Genomic DNA, 22,058 nt, shown 5'->3' with positions numbered 1-22,058 from the left:
AAGAAAATATAACAAAAAAACCTGTACTTCACCTAATCTTCCAAAGAGAAACATGTCAAAATAATGTTTGTTTGTTCAGGACATTTCTATGAAGTATTACTAGTATTGCTTGTAAAGCAAACTATGTGATTCTGTGAAAATAATGCGATACAATGGGTTTTTTCATATCTTGTCACTTTAAATAATACAATCTATTATCAGCCCAGGTGAGCCAACATTTTACTTTTTGTTGTGCTAATATTAAACCTTCATTTCTTGTACCCCACTTAGCCTGTTATTAGACTCTGGCTGCTCTATCACGGCAAAAACCTAATTCATAATTATTCCAGGAGGAAACAAGTGCTGCTAATGATTCTTTCACAGCTTTACTTATTGAAACCTTTTATGACTGGTTTCACTGGTGCCCGGCAGCCTCGCTCTGTCAGTGCGCCCCAGGGTGGCTGTGGCTACAATGTAGCTGCCATCACCAGTGTGTGAATGGGTGGATGACTGGATGTAGTGTAAAGCGCTTTGGGGTCCACAGGGACTGAGTAAAGCGCTATACAAATACAGGCCATTTACCATTTTTGGTTTCATCTCAAAAGGATCAGTTCTGGTTATCTAAGCTCCAATAAACAGTGTAAATTTGGGCTTATACAGAAAGGTGAATTAAAGAAAGGCGGTGTGCTTAAACAACTAGAATAAAAGGGAAGATCTTACCCGTTTAAAAAAAATACAAGATAGTAATTTACTGAAAAACTGGTCGATGCATTGGCATATCAAATGTTGTATACTTTAACCTTCTGGAGTCCAGGGTATAATTGGCCGTTTTTGACTACTTTTGATTTTACCTCTATATTTCACCTTTAAAATATGTTTTTCTTGCCTTGTTTGGTATAATTATTTTCACCACAACCTCAAATATCTGAAATTTGAGTTATTTTTTCATTTTGGTATACTATATTAGCACAGTTGATCTAAATTCAGACAAAAAATTCAAAATCTGAGTAGAAAAAAGTTCTATTTTTTACTGTAAAACCCACAAACATGTTTAACGAATGATTTTCATAACTTGGAATGCAAATAGAAATTGTACATTTCTAAAAATTATGCACAAGTTTTGCAAACAACAAAGTTATATGGTACTATTTACCTAAAAATGCAGCAAAGGCCTCAGGCGTTTTTTACATAACCATTTAAATCTATTTACAGAACAATCAGCTGTGCTGCATCAAAGAAGAAGGCACACAAATTATTTGTGCCAGTCCAAAATATGTAGTTTGTGTTCAGTATAAGACAGAGGAGAACAGCACAGGCCTGAACCTGCAGGTCTGACAGCAGGAGGTGCATCCGTCCAGTTTTCCATGTGGGAACAGCGTTTACACTGGAATCTGCCTTTGACAGCTTTTTTGGAGGAAATGTGACATTCAGCAGTCTAACTGACACACAATACAAAACAATAACTACACAACAAACTAACTACAGCCTCCAAACACGCTGAACGTCACTAATGTCTCACATATGGAAACTCGCTCTCTCTCTCTTTCGCTCGCCCGCTTTCTGTCGCGGGTGTCACTCCTAAAATCTTCCCCTTCTCCCTAAACAACCAAATGTCACATGTTGCCATATCATTTTTTTGATTGGCTGACATGTAAACTCTAACACCAATAGGGAAGGGGTGTTTTTTCTTTTTTCACTGGCAAGCGGAGAGTGTTTGCTAGCGCTGTCTGTAGAAAACGCCGTTTTTACCGTCCTTCCCGCTGTAAACGCCGCTGGTTTGTTCAGAAAAAACGTCGCGTGTATTTTTTAAATCATAACTCTGGTTTTACGTGGCCCATCGACACAATTCAAAAACTGGTATGTAGACTCTGACGTGCTGCATCTTGTAGCTGTGTCCTCTTAAATTGGTCATGTGATTTTGATGCGCCGGCACGTCCGGCGACCCCAGAGGGTTAAAGATGCCAGTGTATTGCAGACTGCTGTCAACTGAGTTCTGTCTTCTTAGTCCTCCCAGTTTAAAATAATAATAATTAATAATCCTAGCTCTGCCTGCACCTGCTCAATTATAAGTTTAGGAAAATGCATCAATTTGTTGGAAAACATAATTACACATTAATGTGTTTTCAAAGAACGTCCACACGTTTCAGGCTTTGATGCAGCTACAATAATAATAATACAATATTAATAGACCTACAGATTCTTATTAAACACTGCAAACACCACAAAACATCTCAGCATGGAAAAAGCTCAGGAAACCAGAACTTCATTGAAACCAAAAAATGATTTCATAGCTCCCACACACAGATGCAGCTCTGCTGTGTTATTCTTCTCACTTTTAAAGTGGCTTGTAAAAATACTGATGTCTATGAATGGTGGCTGTCAGACAGTCAGACATCAGTCTCCTCCTGTTCTGTCTGCTCTGCTTTCCCATCCATGTATTTACTTCAAAACCAGGAAACTGAATCTTAATTGAACTGAATATGGAAAATATAAGCCATGACAACCAATCATTGTTTTTTCTTGAAGTTGGTAATGCTTATCCATTATCTGTAATATACAGACCTTTTGTAGAATACATACAACATGATAAGCATTACTTGTAATTAACATGATAAATGGTAAACAGACTGTTTCCTATATTGTGCTTTTCTAGTCTCCGGAGCACTCAAAGCGCTCTACACCTGTTCACACAAACGTTCTTCTTTTAGTGCTTTCTAGCTAACATTCATGCATGTTCATGCTCCCATGGATGCAGAAGATGCAACTTATCGTTAGTATCTTGCCCAAGGATACTTTGCATGCAGACTGGGGGAGCCGGGGATCGAACAGTAGATGATCTGCTCTACCTCCAGAGCTACAGCTCGCCCACGTTAAAAGATCATGCTAAGCTGAAGCTAAAACTACTTGTGGTGTAACTGCATGTAGCCTGTAGTGTTTTACACACATACAGTGGTGTGAAAATGTTTGCCTCCTTCCTGACTGAAAATGGCACCAAGATCTGGATTATTATGTTTGGTTCATGGTTGTAAAGATTTATGCTTTCTTTTGAAATCTTGAAAGCAACTTTAATGATCGTACTTTCATCTCTATGTGCAAATGTTCCACAAAAAAGTTCCCCTCCGTCAGTAAAGACACTTTCAGACTGTCGGAGGCAGAATGACCTTTTTCTATATGTGTGTCAAAGAACCACGAGAGTTTGTGAAGCTTTTTAGGATGTTTTTTTATTTAGCTCCTGTTACACTGATAGTAAATACTTTTTCAACATAAGCATATGCTGGTTGTCTAGATACATGCTATAAAAAGTAGAAATACTGGTAAAACATTAGTGGCTTAATGTTTGAGCCTATTTGCTCATCAGGGTTAGAAACCTGAAAACATCCTTCAAACTAGGCCTCCAAAATACAGTAGAGGCTCAAACAGGATTATGACAGTATGAAAGGTTAAAATACAAAGTATTAGTTCACAGTAAGCCAGCTATTTCACTGAATGGAAAAAGCTGCTCCGATTTATTGAGAGCTCAAAGCTCTTCCTGCTACGAGCCACATTTTCCCTTTTCTCCATCCACACAGCTTTTTATTCCTCCAGCTGCTTCATCTACATTTACACATCTGGTTGAAGAAACACGTATGCTGACATGGAGAGGACAACTCCACAAACACACTAACGGTCCAGGACGTTGGAGCCAACATCACTTCACACGTCCTATTGGGAGAGGCGAACTATTGGAAACTACATGTGGGATATCTTTAGCACTGAATAATGGAATATAAGTCTTTCCTGTGATTACCTCAAACCCTCCACTATTAGTGCAAATACAGTAATGACACACCTCCCAGACTCTGCTGCCATGTTAGTCTGTGAACACACTTTAACAAGGTTCAGTCACAACAAGCACAAACAGGACTCCTGAGTTTATAACGTAAGGTCCTGTATGGGAGAAGCTGTCTGACTTTATCATTTGTAAGGATATTAGCTGTCACAAAGAAGCATTGCAGCCTCTCTAACACACTTTCTTTCTTTAGCAGCTCCACTGTGCAGACAAGTCTTTTTTCTTGAAGATGCAAATTATTTTCTTTGCTACATGAATCATTATAACTGTTACCTTCAAGCATTTCCACTCCACAGAAATTACACAACTGAACTCCTTCTCTCACCCCAACCAATCACAGCAGATGGCCCCGCCCCTCCCTGAGCCTGGTTCTGCCGCAGGTTTCTTCCTTTTAAAAGGGAGTTTTTCCTTCCCACTGTCGCCAAAGTGCTGCTCATAGGGGGTCATATGATTGTTGGGTTTTCTCTGTATCTATGAAGCGCCTTGAGGCGACTTGTTGTGATTTGGTGCTATATGAATAGAATTGAATTGAACTGTACAGTCGATTCACTTCTGCATTCTATTTTTCGAATGCTTTCAATGCTGAAATGAATTTTCAGACAACATCATTTTAATAGGAAGAAAAACCTTTTGACTCAGTCTGGGATTAAGTGAAGATTCATACTGTTATTTAAATACTCTGTGAAATAGTCACTAATCATCACTTAATAACAAGTCAATCATTTGAAGACAACGAACAACGAACTTTTATGTTGTCCTTTGACAGATGGTGGACTGTGGAAACTCGCTTGTTATGCAGCTCGTGTGTGGGGAGGATGGAAATCATGTAACAGTGGGCTGTACCTTTATTTGTACCACATGACAGGATGTGAACATGCCAGTAAAGACCAAGTTATACATGTAAACAGAACACAATGAGAATAAGAGGCAAACAGACGTGCTTACCAAAAGCTGTGCTGCGGTTTGTCAGTCCTGAGTAGGCATTGCCGCTGGGGGAGGAAGTGGCCGGGGAGGACAGCGGACTGTAGGAGGCTGGATCAGTCTGGTAGCTGTGGCCAGAACCAATACCAAAAGGACTGGACTGGGCTTTACTGGACTTTAGAACAAAGACAGTGGTTAAAATCCACCTAAACGTAATAATAATAATTTTCTCACATATCAAACCAGCATATTAAGCTCATAGCTCTTTGCACATAAATCTATTTAACGCTTCATTTTTTTGTCTCCACTTGTTTATTAATGCTATTTGTATTTGATCTGTTTGCACATATTAACCTGCATCTGTGTGGACAGCAGAGAAACAATTTCATTGTACAGAGAAATGCTTTTACTTTGCAAACACGACAATAAACGCGTTGAATCTTGAAACAAAGCAAACCAGGGTTGTAGTCTACATCTATCACACATACTGAATACCGACCCTTTAGAAAGAAAATACATTTACTTATTTATCCGCCTTTGAATCCAAACTTAGCTAAATGACTTTGTACAAATTATTTTCTATGACAGTTATACATGCGCTACACCAATTTAACTTCACCAAAGTGCTGCATATTCTGTTATTTGGGCACTAATTTCCAGACTGTGGCATACAGCATGTTAGTGTGAGGGAGAGTGTGTTTGTCCTATACGACTTTATCAGTCGTTCTGTTGCTGTGGGGGAAGTTTTGCCCACTTTACAATCTGGCTTCAATTATTTGAAGTTTGGTCCAAACACAGCATTTTAATTGGGTTGAGGTCTGAAATTTGACTTTGCCATTGCACCTCGAGTTTGTCTTTGGTCCAGCCGCTCTGTTATAAATTGTCTGCAGATGTCATTTTCATGTTGCACGACCCAAGCTTTAGGCCTCAGACAGACGGCCTCGCATTTGACTCTGGAAACGTGCTCGACTCAATGTCTGCAAGGTGCTACTGTGCTTGACCTGCACCTGCCATGACGTCCAGTTATGTTGAGGTCGTTAGTGTACAGGAACCGATTGTTACACTTGCTGCTGATCAGTTAACAATCTGCCTTTGATTAGCAGCACCTGACAACTACTCATCCTCTTAATTCTGATGGAAGTAGTGAGACGTGTTTTGGTTTTTTCTTTTACACACTGCTTCTCCGTTTCGCCAGTTTTCCTGAAATACATAGTGACCTCATGGGATGATATGCAAGTAGCTTATTGTAAGAGCTTCTGTCCGTCTGTTAGCAGTCCCACAGTGTTCAAGGTATCCTGATCAAATTTTATACGATCAGCTCGAGTTGATTTTCTTTTTGGTGAAAATTGGGTCAAAGTCAAGACTAGTAAAAACTTACTTGGTTTGCATAATTGATTACATGATTGTACTTATATATACTGCATCTTTGATAGGTATTTGTATTTTAAGGTATTTGTTCTTATTTAATGTTGTAACTGCCCGGCGACAGGAGATGGCAAAGAGCTGGTTGTTAAATTTAGAACACGAGGTCTTTTCTCTTATTAGGTAATAATTTTGATTGTTTCATCCAACAGTGTTTATCTCTTGTATCATCTGGCTGTTTTCTGACTGAACAAAGAATTCAGTCCAGTGGAATGACCTGACAAGTGTGGCTGTGCATGTGGAAGACGGATGAGCCTATTAAGAAACATATGCTGCGTGCAAGTCACTTTGCAAGAATGTGAAACAGAGACACAGAATATGGCAACAAGTCCATCTGCTAACAAGCACCAGAGACTGGAGTCTGGGGTACAGGAGCAGCTGACTCTAGGTATTTATTTAACTTTAGAAATAAACACTGTGTGTGTGTGTGTGTGTGTGTGTGTGTGTGTGTGTGTGTGTGTGTGTGTGTGTGTGTGTGTGTGTGTGTGTGTCTTCCATTCTACTGTTAGAAATTCCAGGAACCACAACTATCCATCAGTATAAGAGCAGCGTGCTCTGTTAGGACAATACGGTACTATGAGGTCTTTAAAGTGAGGACATTCTGCCTGGTTTCTTAGAGCGAGTTCTTAAACTGAGAACTTTGTCTAGTTTAAGGGTTAGTATTTAGCTGTGAGGGTCAATTTTAGCGCACATAGTCACATAATAATAGTGTGTGTGTGTGTGTGTGTGTGTGTTACCTGTCCAGAGAAGGGGGGTCGGTTCCCTGACCACGCTACCTGGCCTGGATTAAGCTGTCTGGAGATCTGAGCTAGATTTTGATTGGCTGAACCTGATGGCTGGATGTCGTTCACACCAGGGACATGGATCACAGAAGAACTGCTTACATGAAAACATGCGTGCGTGCGCGCACACACACACACACACACACACACACACACACACACACACACACACACACACACACACGAGACAAAAAACAGGTAAGTTATACTCCACCTTTCTATGGAGGAATACAGTGCAATTAGAACCAGACGATGTTCCCAGTGTTCCCAGTCCAAGGAACATCATGTACCATGAACATGTACCTGAAAGTTTTGCCCGAATGTCCCTGCTGAAAGGGAGAACTCTGGGAATAGAGCTGCTGTCCTCCAGCTGTAGAGGAGGGAACCATCATCTTCTTATCTCCCGCTTCACACATGGACAGGGAACCAAAACAACAGATGATTACACTCTGAAGTTAATAATGGGTTTGCTAAGTATGCTGGACCCTCTGCTAACACCTAACTGTGCACTTGCAAACTGTCTGCATGTCATTGCCATGGTTCCTGCATGTATTCAGTTAGTGATGCAGGGAAAAACAAACAAACAAACGGTGTGTCCGTCTCCCATTAACAACAGCTTGAGTTTGTCAAGCTGAGAGGCCAGTAGCTTTTTCTAGTTGTCTGCGCAGGTGATTTATCACTGCAACAAATAAGCAGTGATAAATCACTGACCAGCAACAGAAATGTGGTCCAGTTTGTGTTGTTGAACAGCAGATGTGTGTGCGTGTGTGGACGGATATTAACATCTTTGTGGGGACCTAAAATTGGAAGTTTACTATAATTGTGGGGACCAACATGCTGGTCCCCGTGAGTTTGAAAGCATTGTCGAGCCTCAAAATGTTACAATTAGGTTATGGTTAGGGTCAGGGTCAGGCATTCATTTTTGATGGTAGAAAAGCAGCTAGGGAAAGCGTGTCCCCACAAGGATATAAAGACACGTGTACGTGTGTGTGTGTGTGTGTGCGCGCGCGCCTACAGCCGGAGATGCTGGTGTACATGTCAGCAAAACGTGGATCTCTTTCCTGGGAGAACAGGGCTTCTGTCTTGTCGATGTTTTTTCCAGCCTCATGAACTCCACTGCCAACGCTGGCCACAGGTACCTGAGGGTACAGGTTTGCGTTTCAGGCATGATTTAACCAAAAAAAAAAAAAAAAATGCAGTAAACACATATCTCAGGCTGGATGCTGATTGGTTTAAAAGTATATTTTAAAAAAACAACTGCAACCTAGACAAAATGAAGACAAGCTGCTGAGGTTTCTCTTATCAAACACTGCAAACATTTTAAGAAAAAGGAACAACGTCAGCAACCATCTCAGTTGACCTCACTGCTGTCAATGCTTTCAGTCATGTTTGTCAAGCAATGGAAACAGGAAGAATCCTTTCACATAAAAACCCTCAAAACAGGCAAAAACATCCAAATGTTTCAATTACATCGAATCCCAAACTCCAAAGAAGAGGGTTACCTGGGAAAGGTCGTAGGCAGTCAGCCCATCTCTCTGTTGAACCTCGAGCTCTGCCTGCTGCTGTTGTAGCTGCCTGCAAAGCACCACACAAACACTTCAGACATGTTGTACTTACCACATGATGTAATGATCAATTACATCAATTCTAAGTTTAATACAATAAGTATTGAAAGAAAAATAGAAATATTCATATAGAGTATAAAGTACAGGCACAGCCAAAGACTTCATATCAGTATTTTTCAGTTCTTCTGATTCCAGGTTGTTGACAAACATGCAAACATATTTCTCCTGAACACTCGAGAACCCTCAACTCAGCATCTTGCTCTGTTGAAGAAGACCTACAACGTACAGCGAGTCCAAAGGCTGCCAGCAAAATGTCCAGTCAAGCAATGAGTGCGTCAACACACAGCAGGGCGATTTACTCATGAGTACATTTTGCTAAAGAACATTGTGACTGAGCGACACATGGCAATTTCTTCATGAGAGAATTTGTTAAATAATAATAGATCGATGCATCCATTATTCTCTGCTTTATGAAAGGAAAACAGAGAATAATCCATCCCAAAAATCAGACTTTGATTGGCGTGTGTAAAGAAATAGGATTATACAAAGTGCTCTGTAGAGATTTTATCATTATTCAGTTTGCATTAGTTCCATCCTCAGCTCGATGCACTGCAGCATTATTTGATCTCACTTCAGTTGTAGAAAGCCTTAATAAATGCAGGAGGTACACTGGAGCATCTCCACAGCAGGAAGAGGAAATACGAGCTGACAAGATGAGTAATAATCATTTCTTTTCACTCGATTTGTCAAAAACTGTTTTTGTAATGAAATAATTGTTAATATGTGCAAATAGAAATTATTTGTTTTCAAAAGAAAATTAGCATGTTTAGAAACACAACGTTAAAAATCCCTCGTTCTGTCACTCTGTAACTAACACCAGTCTCGTCAGCTGAAGGACGTTGGTTTGGTGCAACATTGGCTGGTTGAGCATTTATTACATATATGATAAGACAACATGTCATGACCTTGATTGATCTGATTAAGCTAGTCTGAATATAACTGGCAGCACCCTGCACTCACTGACCCAGCCTGAGCTGAAATCAGACCAGTGCAAATAAATTAGATGAACAACACCGACCCATTGGTGCCGCTTTTATCTTTAAAAAGAGAAGTGAGGGGAGTGTCTGACGACACCGTTAACTCCATTCCTCCACATTCCTGCGCTGATGCAGAGTCAGCAGTGAAGAAACTAGCTAATATTAACCTAACGAGTCCACTATTTACTAATCTTAACAAAGGACCAGTACAGCAGATATTCTGTACAACCACACATAGCAGGGCAAAAAACAGACTCTGCTTGTTACAGTGAAGTGACCCTTAATGTTTTGAAGGAGCCGGACTTTCTTGTAATGTTTATAGTGATGTTCTCCAGGCTGTCTGAATTTCTTTCTGTATTTTTCTTCGGGCAATGGCAGCTTTTTTCACTCATGTTCACATTTATTTCCCCTTTTGTTAATTCAATTTAAGGAATGAATGACAACTTATCAAAGAACCACTTTTAAATTCGAACTTTAGGCTTTGTAACATTTAGCCTGTTCCAAAAACACATCATTTCTTCCCATTTCCTTAGTTGAACATCAAGAAGGTGATTCCCAAAGAGCTATTAGTCAAAACGTGTCACGTGTCAGCTCGCTATGCAGTAAAATCTGAGTAACCTGTGCCTATGGAGGACAACAGAAAAAGTGGCAGGTATGTGAATTTCAGGTCCTTAAGGAACAGGAAAATGAAATTCAGCAACAGGACCTTAGAGACACATCTGGCCTTTCAGCTGATCCATCTACTGTTCACTGAATCATAAATTGTGTCAATGAAAAGGTGACTGTCAAGAAGCCATTCTTGACACTAGAGCCATCAGGAGGGGTCATTTTGATCCCATCTTGCAACAAGATGAGATCAAATTTTATTAGCAACTTTAAAAACCCTCAAGGTTACATTAGTCATTGTCATTCCTTGAAAAAGTTCATTTGTTTAATCTAGTTTGACATTGCTATTATACAGCCAGCAACCTGCCCAGTTCTCCACACGTTCCTCACACACTCCCCCGTTCTGACTCACCGCTCAACCCGTGACCTATTAGGCCCTGCAGTAATTATTCATGTTTTATCTAACTACATACAGCGGGGAAAATAAGTATTTGACACATCAGCATTTTTATCAGTAAGGGGATTTCCAAGTGGACCATTGACACAACATTTCCACCAGATGTTGCCATCAAGCCAAATATTGACGTCATACAAACAAATCAGAACATATAAGTATACAAGTTAAACCACAATAAATAAAGTGAAATGACACAGGGAATAAGTATTGAATACATGGAGATAACAAGGGGCAAAATGACATAGAAAGCCAGGAGATCACCTGAAATCTGTCAGTATTGATAGAGAAATCCTGTCCCCTATCAGTACTAATTGATATCAGCTGCTTTAGTCCTAATTGATGGCCTATAAAGGCTCCTCATTACCCAGAAGGCACACAGGAAAGACTTCATGATGGGTAAAAGCAAAGAACTCTCTCAAGATCTTCGTAATCTTATCGTTGAAAAGCATTTTGATGGGAATGGTTATAGGTGCATTTCCAGAATGCTGAATGTTCCTGTGAGCACTGTGGGGGCCATTATCCGGAAATGGAAAGTGCATCAGTTCACCATAAACCTGCCACGATCAGGTGCTCCACGCAAGATCCCTGTCCGAGGAGTCCAAAGAATAATCAGGAGGGTTCTCCAAGAGCCAAGAACCACTCGGACAGAACTTCAGGAAGACCTTGCATCAGCAGGTACTGTTGTTTCAAAGAAAACTATAAGCAATGCACTGAACCGCCATGGCATCCATGCACGCTCACCACGCAAGACTCCATTGCTGAACAAAAAGCATGTCAAGGCTCGGTTAAAATTTGCGCAACAGCATTTGGAGAAGCCTGTGGATTATTGGACGACTATAGTATGGTCAGATGAAAGCAAAATTGAACTTTTTGGCAGTCATTCTACACACCATGTTTGGAGAAGAAATGGCACTGCTCACCACCCCAAGAACACCATACCAACAGTCAAGTTTGGGGGTGGAAGCATCATGGTTTGGGGCTGCTTTTCAGCAAGGGGTACTGGCAGACTTCATATTATTGAAGGCAGGATGAATGGAGAGATGTACCGGGACATTCTGGATAAAAATCTGCTGCCATCTACCAGGAAGCTAAAAATGAAAAGAGGGTGGACATTTCAGCAAGACAATGATCCCAAACACAAGGCCAAGGAAACAATGAAGTGGTTTCAAAGAAAGAAAATCAAGTTGCTTGAATGGCCCAGTCAATCACCTGACCTAAATCCCATAGAAAATCTATGGAGAGAACTGAAGATTAAAGTTCATAAAAGGGGCCCAAGGAACCTTCAAGATTTAAAGACCGTTTGTGTGGAAGAATGGGCCAGAATCACTCCTGAGCAATGCAGACGACTGGTCTATCCATACAAGAGGCGTCTAGAAGCTGTAATCACCAACAAAGGCTTTTCTACAAAGTATTGAATAAAGTGTGTTCAATACTTATTCCCTGTGTCATTTCACTTTATTTATTGTGGTTTAACTTGTATACTTATATGTTCTGATTTGATTGTATGACGTCAATATTTGGCTTGATGGCAACATCTGGTGGAAATGTTGTGTCAATAGTCCACTTGGAAATCCCCTTACTGATAAAAATGCTGATGTGTCAAATACTTATTTTCCCCGCTGTATATTTATTCAGCAATCACATCCAGCTACTTTTGGCTCCTTTTACACATATTTTGACACAAAATATGTGTAAACAATAATTTTTTTCCATCCACTCCAGAATTCACTAATTCATGAGTGAGTCATTAAATATGAGAGGATGGGGTTTTAATTTAACAGAGTTAAATACATTTTTAAAATATCAGGGAGTTAAAATGACCCCTGCAGTGGGTCATAAACATGGGGGGCTCCACAATGGTGCTAGGCATCTTGTCACAATTGATGAATGAAGGCCACAGGCCGAAACACACGGGTCAAGTAATAAAGCTCTTCTTTCACTACCAGTGTTGCTGGAACTTCAAACTCTTTATAGTTCTCCTTTTACCCCCCCACCCCACTGTAGCCATTTAGATTGATGGTCTTAATACATTTGAATTATTAGATAAATAGTGGAACACAGAAAGAACATACTTCACATTAGTGTTGGTGCAGATGATGTACTCGATCTCGTCAGAGTATGGGTTCTGAAAGGTGAAACTGCTGGTTCGGATCAGCATCCACTCTCTGTTTTTCATCCGGAAACGATACATCACTGACAGGACCTGACCCTTCAATTTCACCACCTACAGAAGCAAGACAATCACAGTTTAATACAGCACTGACCGTGTTTTATCAGGCAAGTTGGTGACAAGTGTGTCAGAAAATCAAAATAATATGACAACAGCTTTTTTTGTGTTTCATCTTAGAACAATTCACTTTAAGTTTGCAGTTGAGGGAGTGTGAAACATTCATTTATCAAGCATGTAATTATACCATTTTAGCATGCCAGTATTCACCAGGCCAAGAACAAAAGGGGGAACCTATTTATTCCATTTAAGTGCTTCAAGTTGTCAAGGATAGGTTAGTTGTGGGGATAGGTTAATTGGATAATCCAAATTGCCACTAGGTGTGAATGTGAGTGTGAATGGTTGTCTGTCCTTGTGTGTTAGCCCTGCGACAGACTGGCGACCTGTCCAGGGTGTACCCCGCCTCTCGCCCTATGACAGCTAGGATTGGCTCCAGCACCCCCCGCGACCCTGAAAAGGATAAGCGGTAGCGAATGGATGGATGGATGGATGGAAGTTGTCAAGGAAATCAGTTTGATCTGGCAGGAGAATGTTAAAATATATCATTTGCAGCCGTTTTAAAATGTCATTTAATAATAAGGTTTTGAGTTGAGCTGTCATAGTAGTGCTTTCAGTATGACCCGAGTTTTCTTTCTCTGAGGAAATCACTCGGCCTATAGTCTGAATAATGAAAGCTCTCCAATTCTTCTCAATGTGAAATGCATCCAAGTTGACTTTGGGATGGAGGAAGGCCAGAGTAGCACAGGATTTGTTTCCACCCCCAACAGACATGGGGAGGAAAGAGGAGACGAAAACATTTTCATCTTGTAAAATCCAGCCGTGAAAAACTCAGTGATATGTTGTTGCTATCAAAACAAATGCCCCACATCACAAAGTGAAATAAATTACATAACCAAAAATAAATGTACCACATGGCTTTATCAATGAGATCGATCAATAAACCACACACTCAAAATCAAATAAAGAAGTTACCAGATATCCCTCCTGCCTATTTTATTGGGCACTTAGAGAATTAAACTTTACTTCATTACGTTATTTAATCTGCATGATCCGGTATCCATTTGTCACAAAGCTGATTTTTAAACTTTGGTATGTAAACACAGAAATAAAGTGGAGTGACGTCTTTCTCATTCTGTGGTAGAGAATATGGAAAGATTTTCTTTGATCTTTGGAGGTGATCATTATTGATCTCAGAGTCCTCACCCAATAACTTTGAGCAAAAGGCGCTTCTACCCCGTATTTTGATCATTTATTGAAATACGTACATCATAAGTACATATACTTGTGAATTACCCTTTTATGTTTGCGTGGTTTCATACATCAAAGTCAACTTGATAATTCTGTCTAATAACTTTTAGATAATTTGACCACAAAAACACCTGCCCAAATGCAGTGTCCGACTGGTGACTGAGATAACAACACTGCCTGTGTGAGAAGGGAGGGAACAGTCCAATTTATCCATTTTGTTCTGCTTATTCGGGGGCTGGTTTGTGGGGGCCTAAGCAGAGAAGGCCGGACCTCCCTCTCCTTAGCCATCTCTTCTAGCTTGTCTGTGGGAACACCAAGGGATTAACAAGCCAGCCAAGAGATATAGTGTCTCCAACATGTCCTGGGTCTCATTTTTGCTGTTTGGCTGGACCATTCCAGTGTGAGCTGAAGGCCAGCACCTGATGAAACCAACAGAACCATATCAACTGCAAAAAACAGAGGTGAGATTCTGAGACCAACCAAGTGGAAGCCTTCTGCCACTTGGCTATGCCTAGAAATTCTGTCCATTAAAATTATGAACAGAATCGGTGACAAATGGCAGCTTGGCGGAGTCCAACACCCAGTGGGAACGAGTCCGACTTATTGCTGGGAATGCTGACCAAGCTCTTGCAGAGATTGTATAGCGGTTGATATATGGCCCATAGCAACAGGCCTAACGTACTCCCGAAGCACCTCCCACAGAATACTTTAAGGGACACTGTAAAATGTCTTCTCCAAGTTCACGACATGCAGACTGGTTGGGCAAACTCCCATACAACCTCAAGTATCTTTGAGAGGCTGAGGAGCTGTTCCAGTGTTACGCGGTTTGGACAAAAAGCACATTGTCCCTCCTGTATCTGAGGTCTGAACGGACAGACTCTACTTTCCAGCACCCATGCATAGACTTTCCCAGAGAGGCTGAGGAGTGTGGCCCCCCTCTAGTTGGAGCACACCCTCTGGTCCCTGTTATTAAAGATGGGAACCATCGCCCTGTTCTGCCAATCCAAAGGTACCGCCCCAGATCTCCACAGAACATTGCAAAGGCGTGTCAACCAAGACAGCCTTACAACATGCAGTGCCTTCAAGAACTCAGGGTGAATCTCATCCACTCCATGGGCCCTGCCACCAAGGAGTTGCTTTACTGTCTCAGTGACCTCACCCCCAGCGATGGACAAGTCATCCCCCTAGTCCCCAGATTCTGCTTCCTCTATGGAAGACGTGTCAGTGGGATTAAGGAGGTCCACTGCCTGACAAAATCCTCAGTTGAGTTGTGAAGTCTCCCAATAGGATGGCACAGTCCCCGGGTGGGGCACCCTCAAGCACCCCACTCCGGGACTACAAGAAGGCCGGGTACTCTGAACTGTCATTCAGCACATAAACACAGGCAGAAAGTCAGGGCCGTTCCCCAACCTGAAGGTGCAGGTAAGAAACTTTATTGTCCACCAGAATAAATGCAAACATACAGGCAGGAAGCCGAGCAGATACCGAGATACCCACCCCAGCCCGCTGCCTCTCACCAAGGGCAACTCCAGACTTGGACAGATTAGAGCCTCTCTCCAGGAGACACTATCCAGAACCGGGTTCCAGAGTCCAGGTGTGTTAAGGTGAGCCAGACCTTATCTAGCCAGTACTTCTCAACCTCTCAACCAACTAGCTCAGGTTCTTTCCCACCACAGAGGTGACAATTTATGTCCTAATCACTTGTCTCGGTAGCTGGGGATCAGTCCGCCAGGGTCCCCGCCATTGCCAATCACCTGGCATACACTGCACAGACTCCTACAGCGCCTCCAGCTAAGGCCTGGCTCTAGGGCAGGGTAGCAGAATTGTTCCCTTGATTTTTCACTCATAGCGGTCTTCTGAATCGCTCTTTGTCTTGTCCCTCAGCAAGGACTAATTTGCCATGGGAGAAAGCCCCCCCAACAACATAGCCGCGGGGATCCCTGGTACACGCAATTCTTAGAGGGGCAATTAAGTTTATCAGAAAAGATTTTGTACAAGTAGTACAAACTCATAATGCAATCATAGTTTGGAAGTTTGGGATCTTAACCCTGTTGGAGGTATCGTTAGTGGCTTTTCTTAGTATCCAAATCCATGTGTCCACGCATGTGGAATGTTTCCTCTGCATCCATCCACAAATGTGCCCCATAGTAGAGAGCGGTAGTTGGAAAACTTACACTTTGATGTTTTCCGAATTTATGTGAACTATGCACCAATGGGTTAGGCCCAGAACTCTGTTAGAGGCAAAGGTTTTAATCACCAAGTCAAGTTATGATATTCGACCAGAGTATGTAACCTTTCAGAAAATTAAAGTTAAGCCCCTACATGATCACAATCAGTTTTACTTGTGACTGAGAGAAATGAAAAAGTGGTCGACTTAAGCACAATACACAATCAGTAAACCCAATCATTCAACCATAGAGATGCCTGCTGAGAGACAGCTTATGGAACACTGTGTCTGTGAAAGAGTTGTTGATGTACTTTGTATGTGTGTGTTACTGGATTTCTCTTCTCCCCATTACTTATCTTAGACTGATCAAGCCTGACCTTTCCTGATCAAGTGTTTGCTATTGTACTTGTGATAGTGATCAGTAACTAAACACCACAACTGCTGTGTTTCATTGTTTGAGCTAAGCTCAAAGGAAACAGGAACACATGGAAAAATCCACAGCAGATGAAAAACTACCTGTTCGTCTAGGAATAAAATATGTTGGATGACTGATGCTGACAGGAAAGAGCTTCATGAATGTGATCAATGGATGGATGAGCCTCTAATGACTGCTTCAAAGTAACATCCAAATTTTCTCTATGAATGTATTCAGCTGTGTTTATATCCTCCCTGCCAGCCCAGGTAATCTGATGTAAAAGCTTCTTCTGCTGACGGTGAATGAGTACAGAAAGATGAAAAGCTACAGTGCAGTCTTACCTGTTGAAAACTTTCTCTCAGGTGGCTCTGGTCTTCGGGGTGGCAGAACTCCAGAATATCTTTCCCCAGCAGGTCCTGAAGGACAAGAAAACAGTCAGTTGTTAGGAGCTTATTCTTGCTTCAATTATACCACATTAATTTGGGGTGTATGCATTTATTTTCCTGGCAGATATTATAGATGTAATTATATTTGTGACTAAAAAGAAAAAATATCAACAACAATATAACAGTTATATTAGAGTGAGATGACCTTCAACAAACAGGATGTGTTTTTGTATCCTAATATAACAAACAGATGACTCAATTGTATTTCTTAAGTCAGTCAATAAAAGTCTATATGGGCTAGCAAGTAGTTGTGAAATGAACGTAAATTCTCTGTGTTCTCCTTCTTCCTGTTTGCACTTTTGTAAAACTATTCTCGAGTGTTGTGCTGGGTCACTCATCAATCATCCATCCATTTATTTTCTTAACCCCTTATCTTCTTCGGTGACATGGCAGGGCTGGAGAATATCCCTGATGTCACTAGGTGAGAAACAGGGTACGTCTTCCAGTCCATCCACAAGGCAAACAAAGACAGCTGCATACGCTTAGATACAGCCTCTTTGCAAAAGTGTTTCGATGATTTCGGAGATGTCTGCCCAGTCTCACGGCAAAGCGTGGGATAGACCCGCTCGCCTCGCAAGCAATCCCACCGACAAAGCGCAGGCCCCGGTACACAGCTGTAGTAACCCCCGCTGACTTCTTTTACTGAGGTTATATTTATCGGTGTTTTATTTCCTGATGTTCTTATGTGTCCTACGTGTTTCAGTATAATTCTGAATTATAACTAACATTAAAAACATGTTTAAGGAGGAGAGAGAGCAAATAAATTCGATTAACATCTGATCTTTGGGTTTTTGTTCAGTAATCAGCGTGACCTGTGTATAAACACATAAAAGAGATAACGTTGGTGTTTCCGTCATGTAGTAACTGCTGGCTTTAACTGTACAAAGGTTGTTCGACACTATGAAACACATACAGACTTCATGATGTTCGGCTAATATTTTTATTGTGAATATTAATCATGAGGGTAAACGGCCCTGTACACCACGGAGCGAGTCTCAGCATGTCCACGATATCCTCAGCTCCATGAGTTAACAGAGTTTCCCAGCTGACTATCTAACGGTCATCTACGAATATGTCACGGCTCATATCAGTATGATTTTACAGAAAATCATCCGTATTACTGCCAACTATTCCAGAGACGTGAAAATCTACAGCATAAAGAACACAAACATATAGCAACACTGTAACAGAGATGAAGCGTCAGTTTGTCCAGATCAAAGTGGAATGAAAGTGATTGGTTGAACAGGTGTGATCTGTGTTATCTGCATTTTAATCAGCGCAAGAGACTCAGCAGCAGATTAGAATAACAGTTACACATTTAATAAATCACCAAATGAATCCACGCAAGAAACGAGCAAACCTGTTCTGACAGTTTGAGTTTGTATTCCCTCAGCTGCAGACTCGCTGCTGTTTAAATGTTTGAAAAGGAAGATTAGATATAAACAAACGTCAAACATAGACTCAGTCTGCCTTCACATTTGATATGAGGCCAGCACGTATAGTGGCTGTGTCCTGTTTTAAGATCATACGTGTAAAATTGTTGTCTGAGCTGGGCAGTGTTAACCCCGCCCACTTAGTTTGATGTGTGAGGCTGACAGATAAAATTATTTCAAGGAGCGAGATGAAGGGGACAAAAGTGCCAAAATGAATTAAATAAATAAATCATTAAATAATTATTTAAATGTGTCAAGAATTAATTAATTACATGTGTCAGAAATATTTATGTAATTAATTATTTCCAATTTTAATTAATTATTTAATGGTGTATTTAATTCATTATGGCAGTCCTGGCGTTCCATACTTACTATGCATTATTTTGCATTATTTTGCACTGCATAAAACACATTAACAACATGATAACTGTCGTCTTTTTTCATGACATTCATAGCACAAAGTCTGACCTGAGGCTGATAACCAATGACACTGATGCAGCGTGGATCCACAAAAGTGATGACACCATCAGAGTTGTGACGTGACAGGAACTCTGTGGGAACTGACAGGCCATTCATATCCATTGAGACTGGAGAGCTGGTCACCTGAGGAAGCCCCACACACACACATTTAACGCCATTTAGGTGTATGAAGAAGAGATTCAGGAAGGTTAATGGGGGGTTATTACAACCTTCTATTTGGTGATCTGACTGCCAAAAGTGGTAAAGAGAAAAACTGTAAGCAATTTGTAGTGCTTCAGTGAAAACACAGAACAAAATATGTATAATTCAATATCAACCACAATTTTGAAAAAACACACTGCGTAAAAGTTGCAAATTGATTTACATGAAATAAGTATTTGATCCAATATAACAGCCAGGATTCTGGCCCCCAAAGATTACAATAAATCAACATTGCACAACAATAAATCAATTACAGATACTCCTGATATCAAAATATTATGTATATACATCAAACTTGATCACAGATTTCTTTTCCTCTGCACCACCATGGGCAAGACCAAAGAGCCGTCAAAGGACGTTGGGGACAATACTGTAGACCTGCATAGCACTGTGAGCAAGCCTGAGCTTGTCTGATCTCGGAGGCTAAGCAGGGTTGGGCCTGGTTAGCATTTGGATAGAAGCCGTCTGGGAATTTCAGGTGCTGTAAACTTGGGGGTGGTTTAGGGGAAAATCCCTGGCTGCTCCAGTCTGCATGCCAAATATCCTCGGGCAAAATATTAACCCAAAGTTGCTCTCCGTATGAATGCTCGATAGGAAAAAGCAGATAGAAAGTGCTTGTTTGAATGGGTGAGAAGGTGGCAACTTGTTTTTTTTTCCATTTATGAACAACATCAATCGCCTTCAGTCTAGAGCTCCATCAAAATCATGGCGCATGAGGTGAGGATGATTATAAAGGCAGGTGGGACCACATTCATTAAGAACACTGTTGACAGAGCCTTCAACTTTCAGGCCGCTGTGGAACCAGTGTCCAGTTTAGACTGGAGGCAGACACCCTCTACTTTTAAGATTAGAATTTAAACTTTCCCTTTTGATAAAGCCTACAGCTAGGGTTGGATCAGGTGACCCTGAATCCCCATGTTGCTGGTGTCTTCCATGATGCACTGACAAACAAGCTGTGACAGATGGCTGCCCCTCCCTGAGTCTGCTTCTGCCAGAGGCTTCTTCTTGTTTTCCTTCCCAACATTACCAAGTGTTGTTCATAGGAGGTCATTTGAATGTTGGGGTTTTCTATGTGTCATGGTAAGGTCTGAAAACATAAAATGTCTTGAGGCAACTGTTGTGATTTCGTGCTATGCAAATAAAATTGGATTGAATCACAATGTTGCGGTGTCTGCAAATTCCCCAGCCTCAAGAAGGCACATGAACAGGCCTGTCTTGAGTTTGCCAGTGAACATCTACATGAATCAGAGAAGGCTTCGGAGAAAGGGCTGTGGTCAGATGAAAGAAAAATCTAGCTCTAACTCGACCTGCCATGTTTGGAGGACAAGAAATGCTGAGTATGATTCAAAGAACACCATCCCCACAGCCAAACTCGGAGGTGGGAAACATGATGCTTTGGGGTCGTTTTTCTGCTACTAGACGTCTTCATTGCATTAAGGGGCCAATGAACGGGGACATGTACCCTAAAACGCTGGACAAGAAACTCCTTCCCTCAGCCAGAACACTGAAGATGAGTCGTGTGTGGTCTTCCAGCATGATAATGACCCAAAACATACTGCCAATGCAACATAGGAATGGCTAAAGAAGAACCATAATGTCAAGCAGTGGGCTACCCAGTTTCCAGACCTCACTATAGAAAATCTGTGGCGCTGAAGTTTTGAGCTTCCGTTTGGCAGCCAAGAAATCTAAGTGACTTCAAGAGTTCCTGTTAAGAGGAGTCCAAATCAATCCTAAAATGTGTGGCGTGGTGCGGTTTGTGGCTCAGCTGGTTGGGTTCAGGGTGTGGTGTCAGGGAAGGCTGTTTGGCAGCCAGTCATCATGAGCCAATCATGCCTCCCGTATTTTAGGAGGACGGCAGAACCTGGAAGGGAGGTGAACTTGAGGAGCAGAAGCAGACAGCGAGAGCGAATGAAACAAGATTGCAGTGAGTGGCTGGAAAGCTGCTCCATGATGAGTACTGGGATCCAAGCAACCTTAAATAAAGTGTCACACTGGTCAGAGCTCAAGTGCAAACATCTTACTGCTGGGCTTGCCAACAAAGGTTTCTCCACCAAGTACTTCGTCATGCTTCGTTTGGGGATCAAATACTTCACACAGTGAGATGCAAATCAATTTATAAATTCTATGTAATGTGTTTATTCTGACTGATATTCTGTCTCTCTTCATAGCTGTTGTTTGATACTAGGGATGTGCTTAACTAATTGTTACTACTGTCACTAGTCGGTACCAAATCTACTATATGTTTAATCTAATTGTTTTACATTTAATTGATGCCCAGTGTCGGGAAAGATTGCAGATAAGAAATGGCTCTCCCTTAGCGATAGGGTGAGGAGTTCAATCATTCAGGAGTCGTTGCTCCTCCACATTGAAAGGAGCCAGTTAAGGCAGGTGCCTCCTGGGTAAGGTGTTCAGACCAGGGAGGTCCTATCGGGAGGAGATCCTGGAGTAGACCCGGGACTCAGTGGAGAGAATATAGCTATCGCGTGCCTGGGAACGCCTCGACAATACAATACAATATAATATTAAATACAATGTAAACATCTCCCATAAATGAGGATGCTAGGGCAATTCAATGAGAATTTAAAATAACCCCTAAAAAACGAATGTATTTCACTGTACATTCATTTTAAGTTATTTGTCTAATCAACATTGTTTGCCTTGTTGAATACGAAAGACAATTATATATGTCATGGCGCTGGAAATACCTCCTCTCGCTCACTGCTCTCCTCTCTGTTTGCTTCTTGTTTTTGTGCCTGAGTAAATGTAAGACATGTACACCTGAAGTCCATCAACTCATCTGCAGGAGTACATCTATCCCAGTTCACTTTACATTGGATCACTCT

At 41.3% G+C, this 22,058-nt stretch overlaps 1 protein-coding gene across 5 annotated transcripts in view; it reads right to left on the bottom strand.

The window, feature by feature from the left end:
- The window catches only part of arnt2 (aryl-hydrocarbon receptor nuclear translocator 2), a 66,793-nt gene that overhangs the window by 5,708 nt on the left and 39,027 nt on the right, over window positions 1–22,058 (bottom strand). For 3 of the 5 annotated variants that reach the window (XM_026184348.1, XM_026184593.1, XM_026184504.1), the window contains 8 exons: window positions 19,003–19,137; window positions 16,997–17,071; window positions 12,671–12,822; window positions 8,436–8,508; window positions 7,949–8,072; window positions 7,237–7,339; window positions 6,889–7,030; window positions 4,754–4,904 (listed from right to left, as the gene is read on the bottom strand). In XM_026184348.1, coding sequence (XP_026040133.1) covers window positions 4,754–4,904; window positions 6,889–7,030; window positions 7,237–7,339; window positions 7,949–8,072; window positions 8,436–8,508; window positions 12,671–12,822; window positions 16,997–17,071; window positions 19,003–19,137 — 955 coding nt within the window. The remainder of the gene's footprint in view (window positions 1–4,753; window positions 4,905–6,888; window positions 7,031–7,236; window positions 7,340–7,948; window positions 8,073–8,435; window positions 8,509–12,670; window positions 12,823–16,996; window positions 17,072–19,002; window positions 19,138–22,058) is intronic. The other 2 variants (XM_026184431.1, XM_026184671.1) reach the window with 1 other exon arrangement.

The sequence above is a fragment of the Astatotilapia calliptera genome, chromosome 1, assembly GCF_900246225.1.
Source record: "Astatotilapia calliptera chromosome 1, fAstCal1.2, whole genome shotgun sequence".
NCBI classification, from domain to species: Eukaryota; Metazoa; Chordata; class Actinopteri; order Cichliformes; family Cichlidae; genus Astatotilapia; species Astatotilapia calliptera.
The sequence above is the reverse complement of the archived record's forward strand: the minus strand, read 5'-3'. Positions and strand labels throughout refer to the sequence as shown.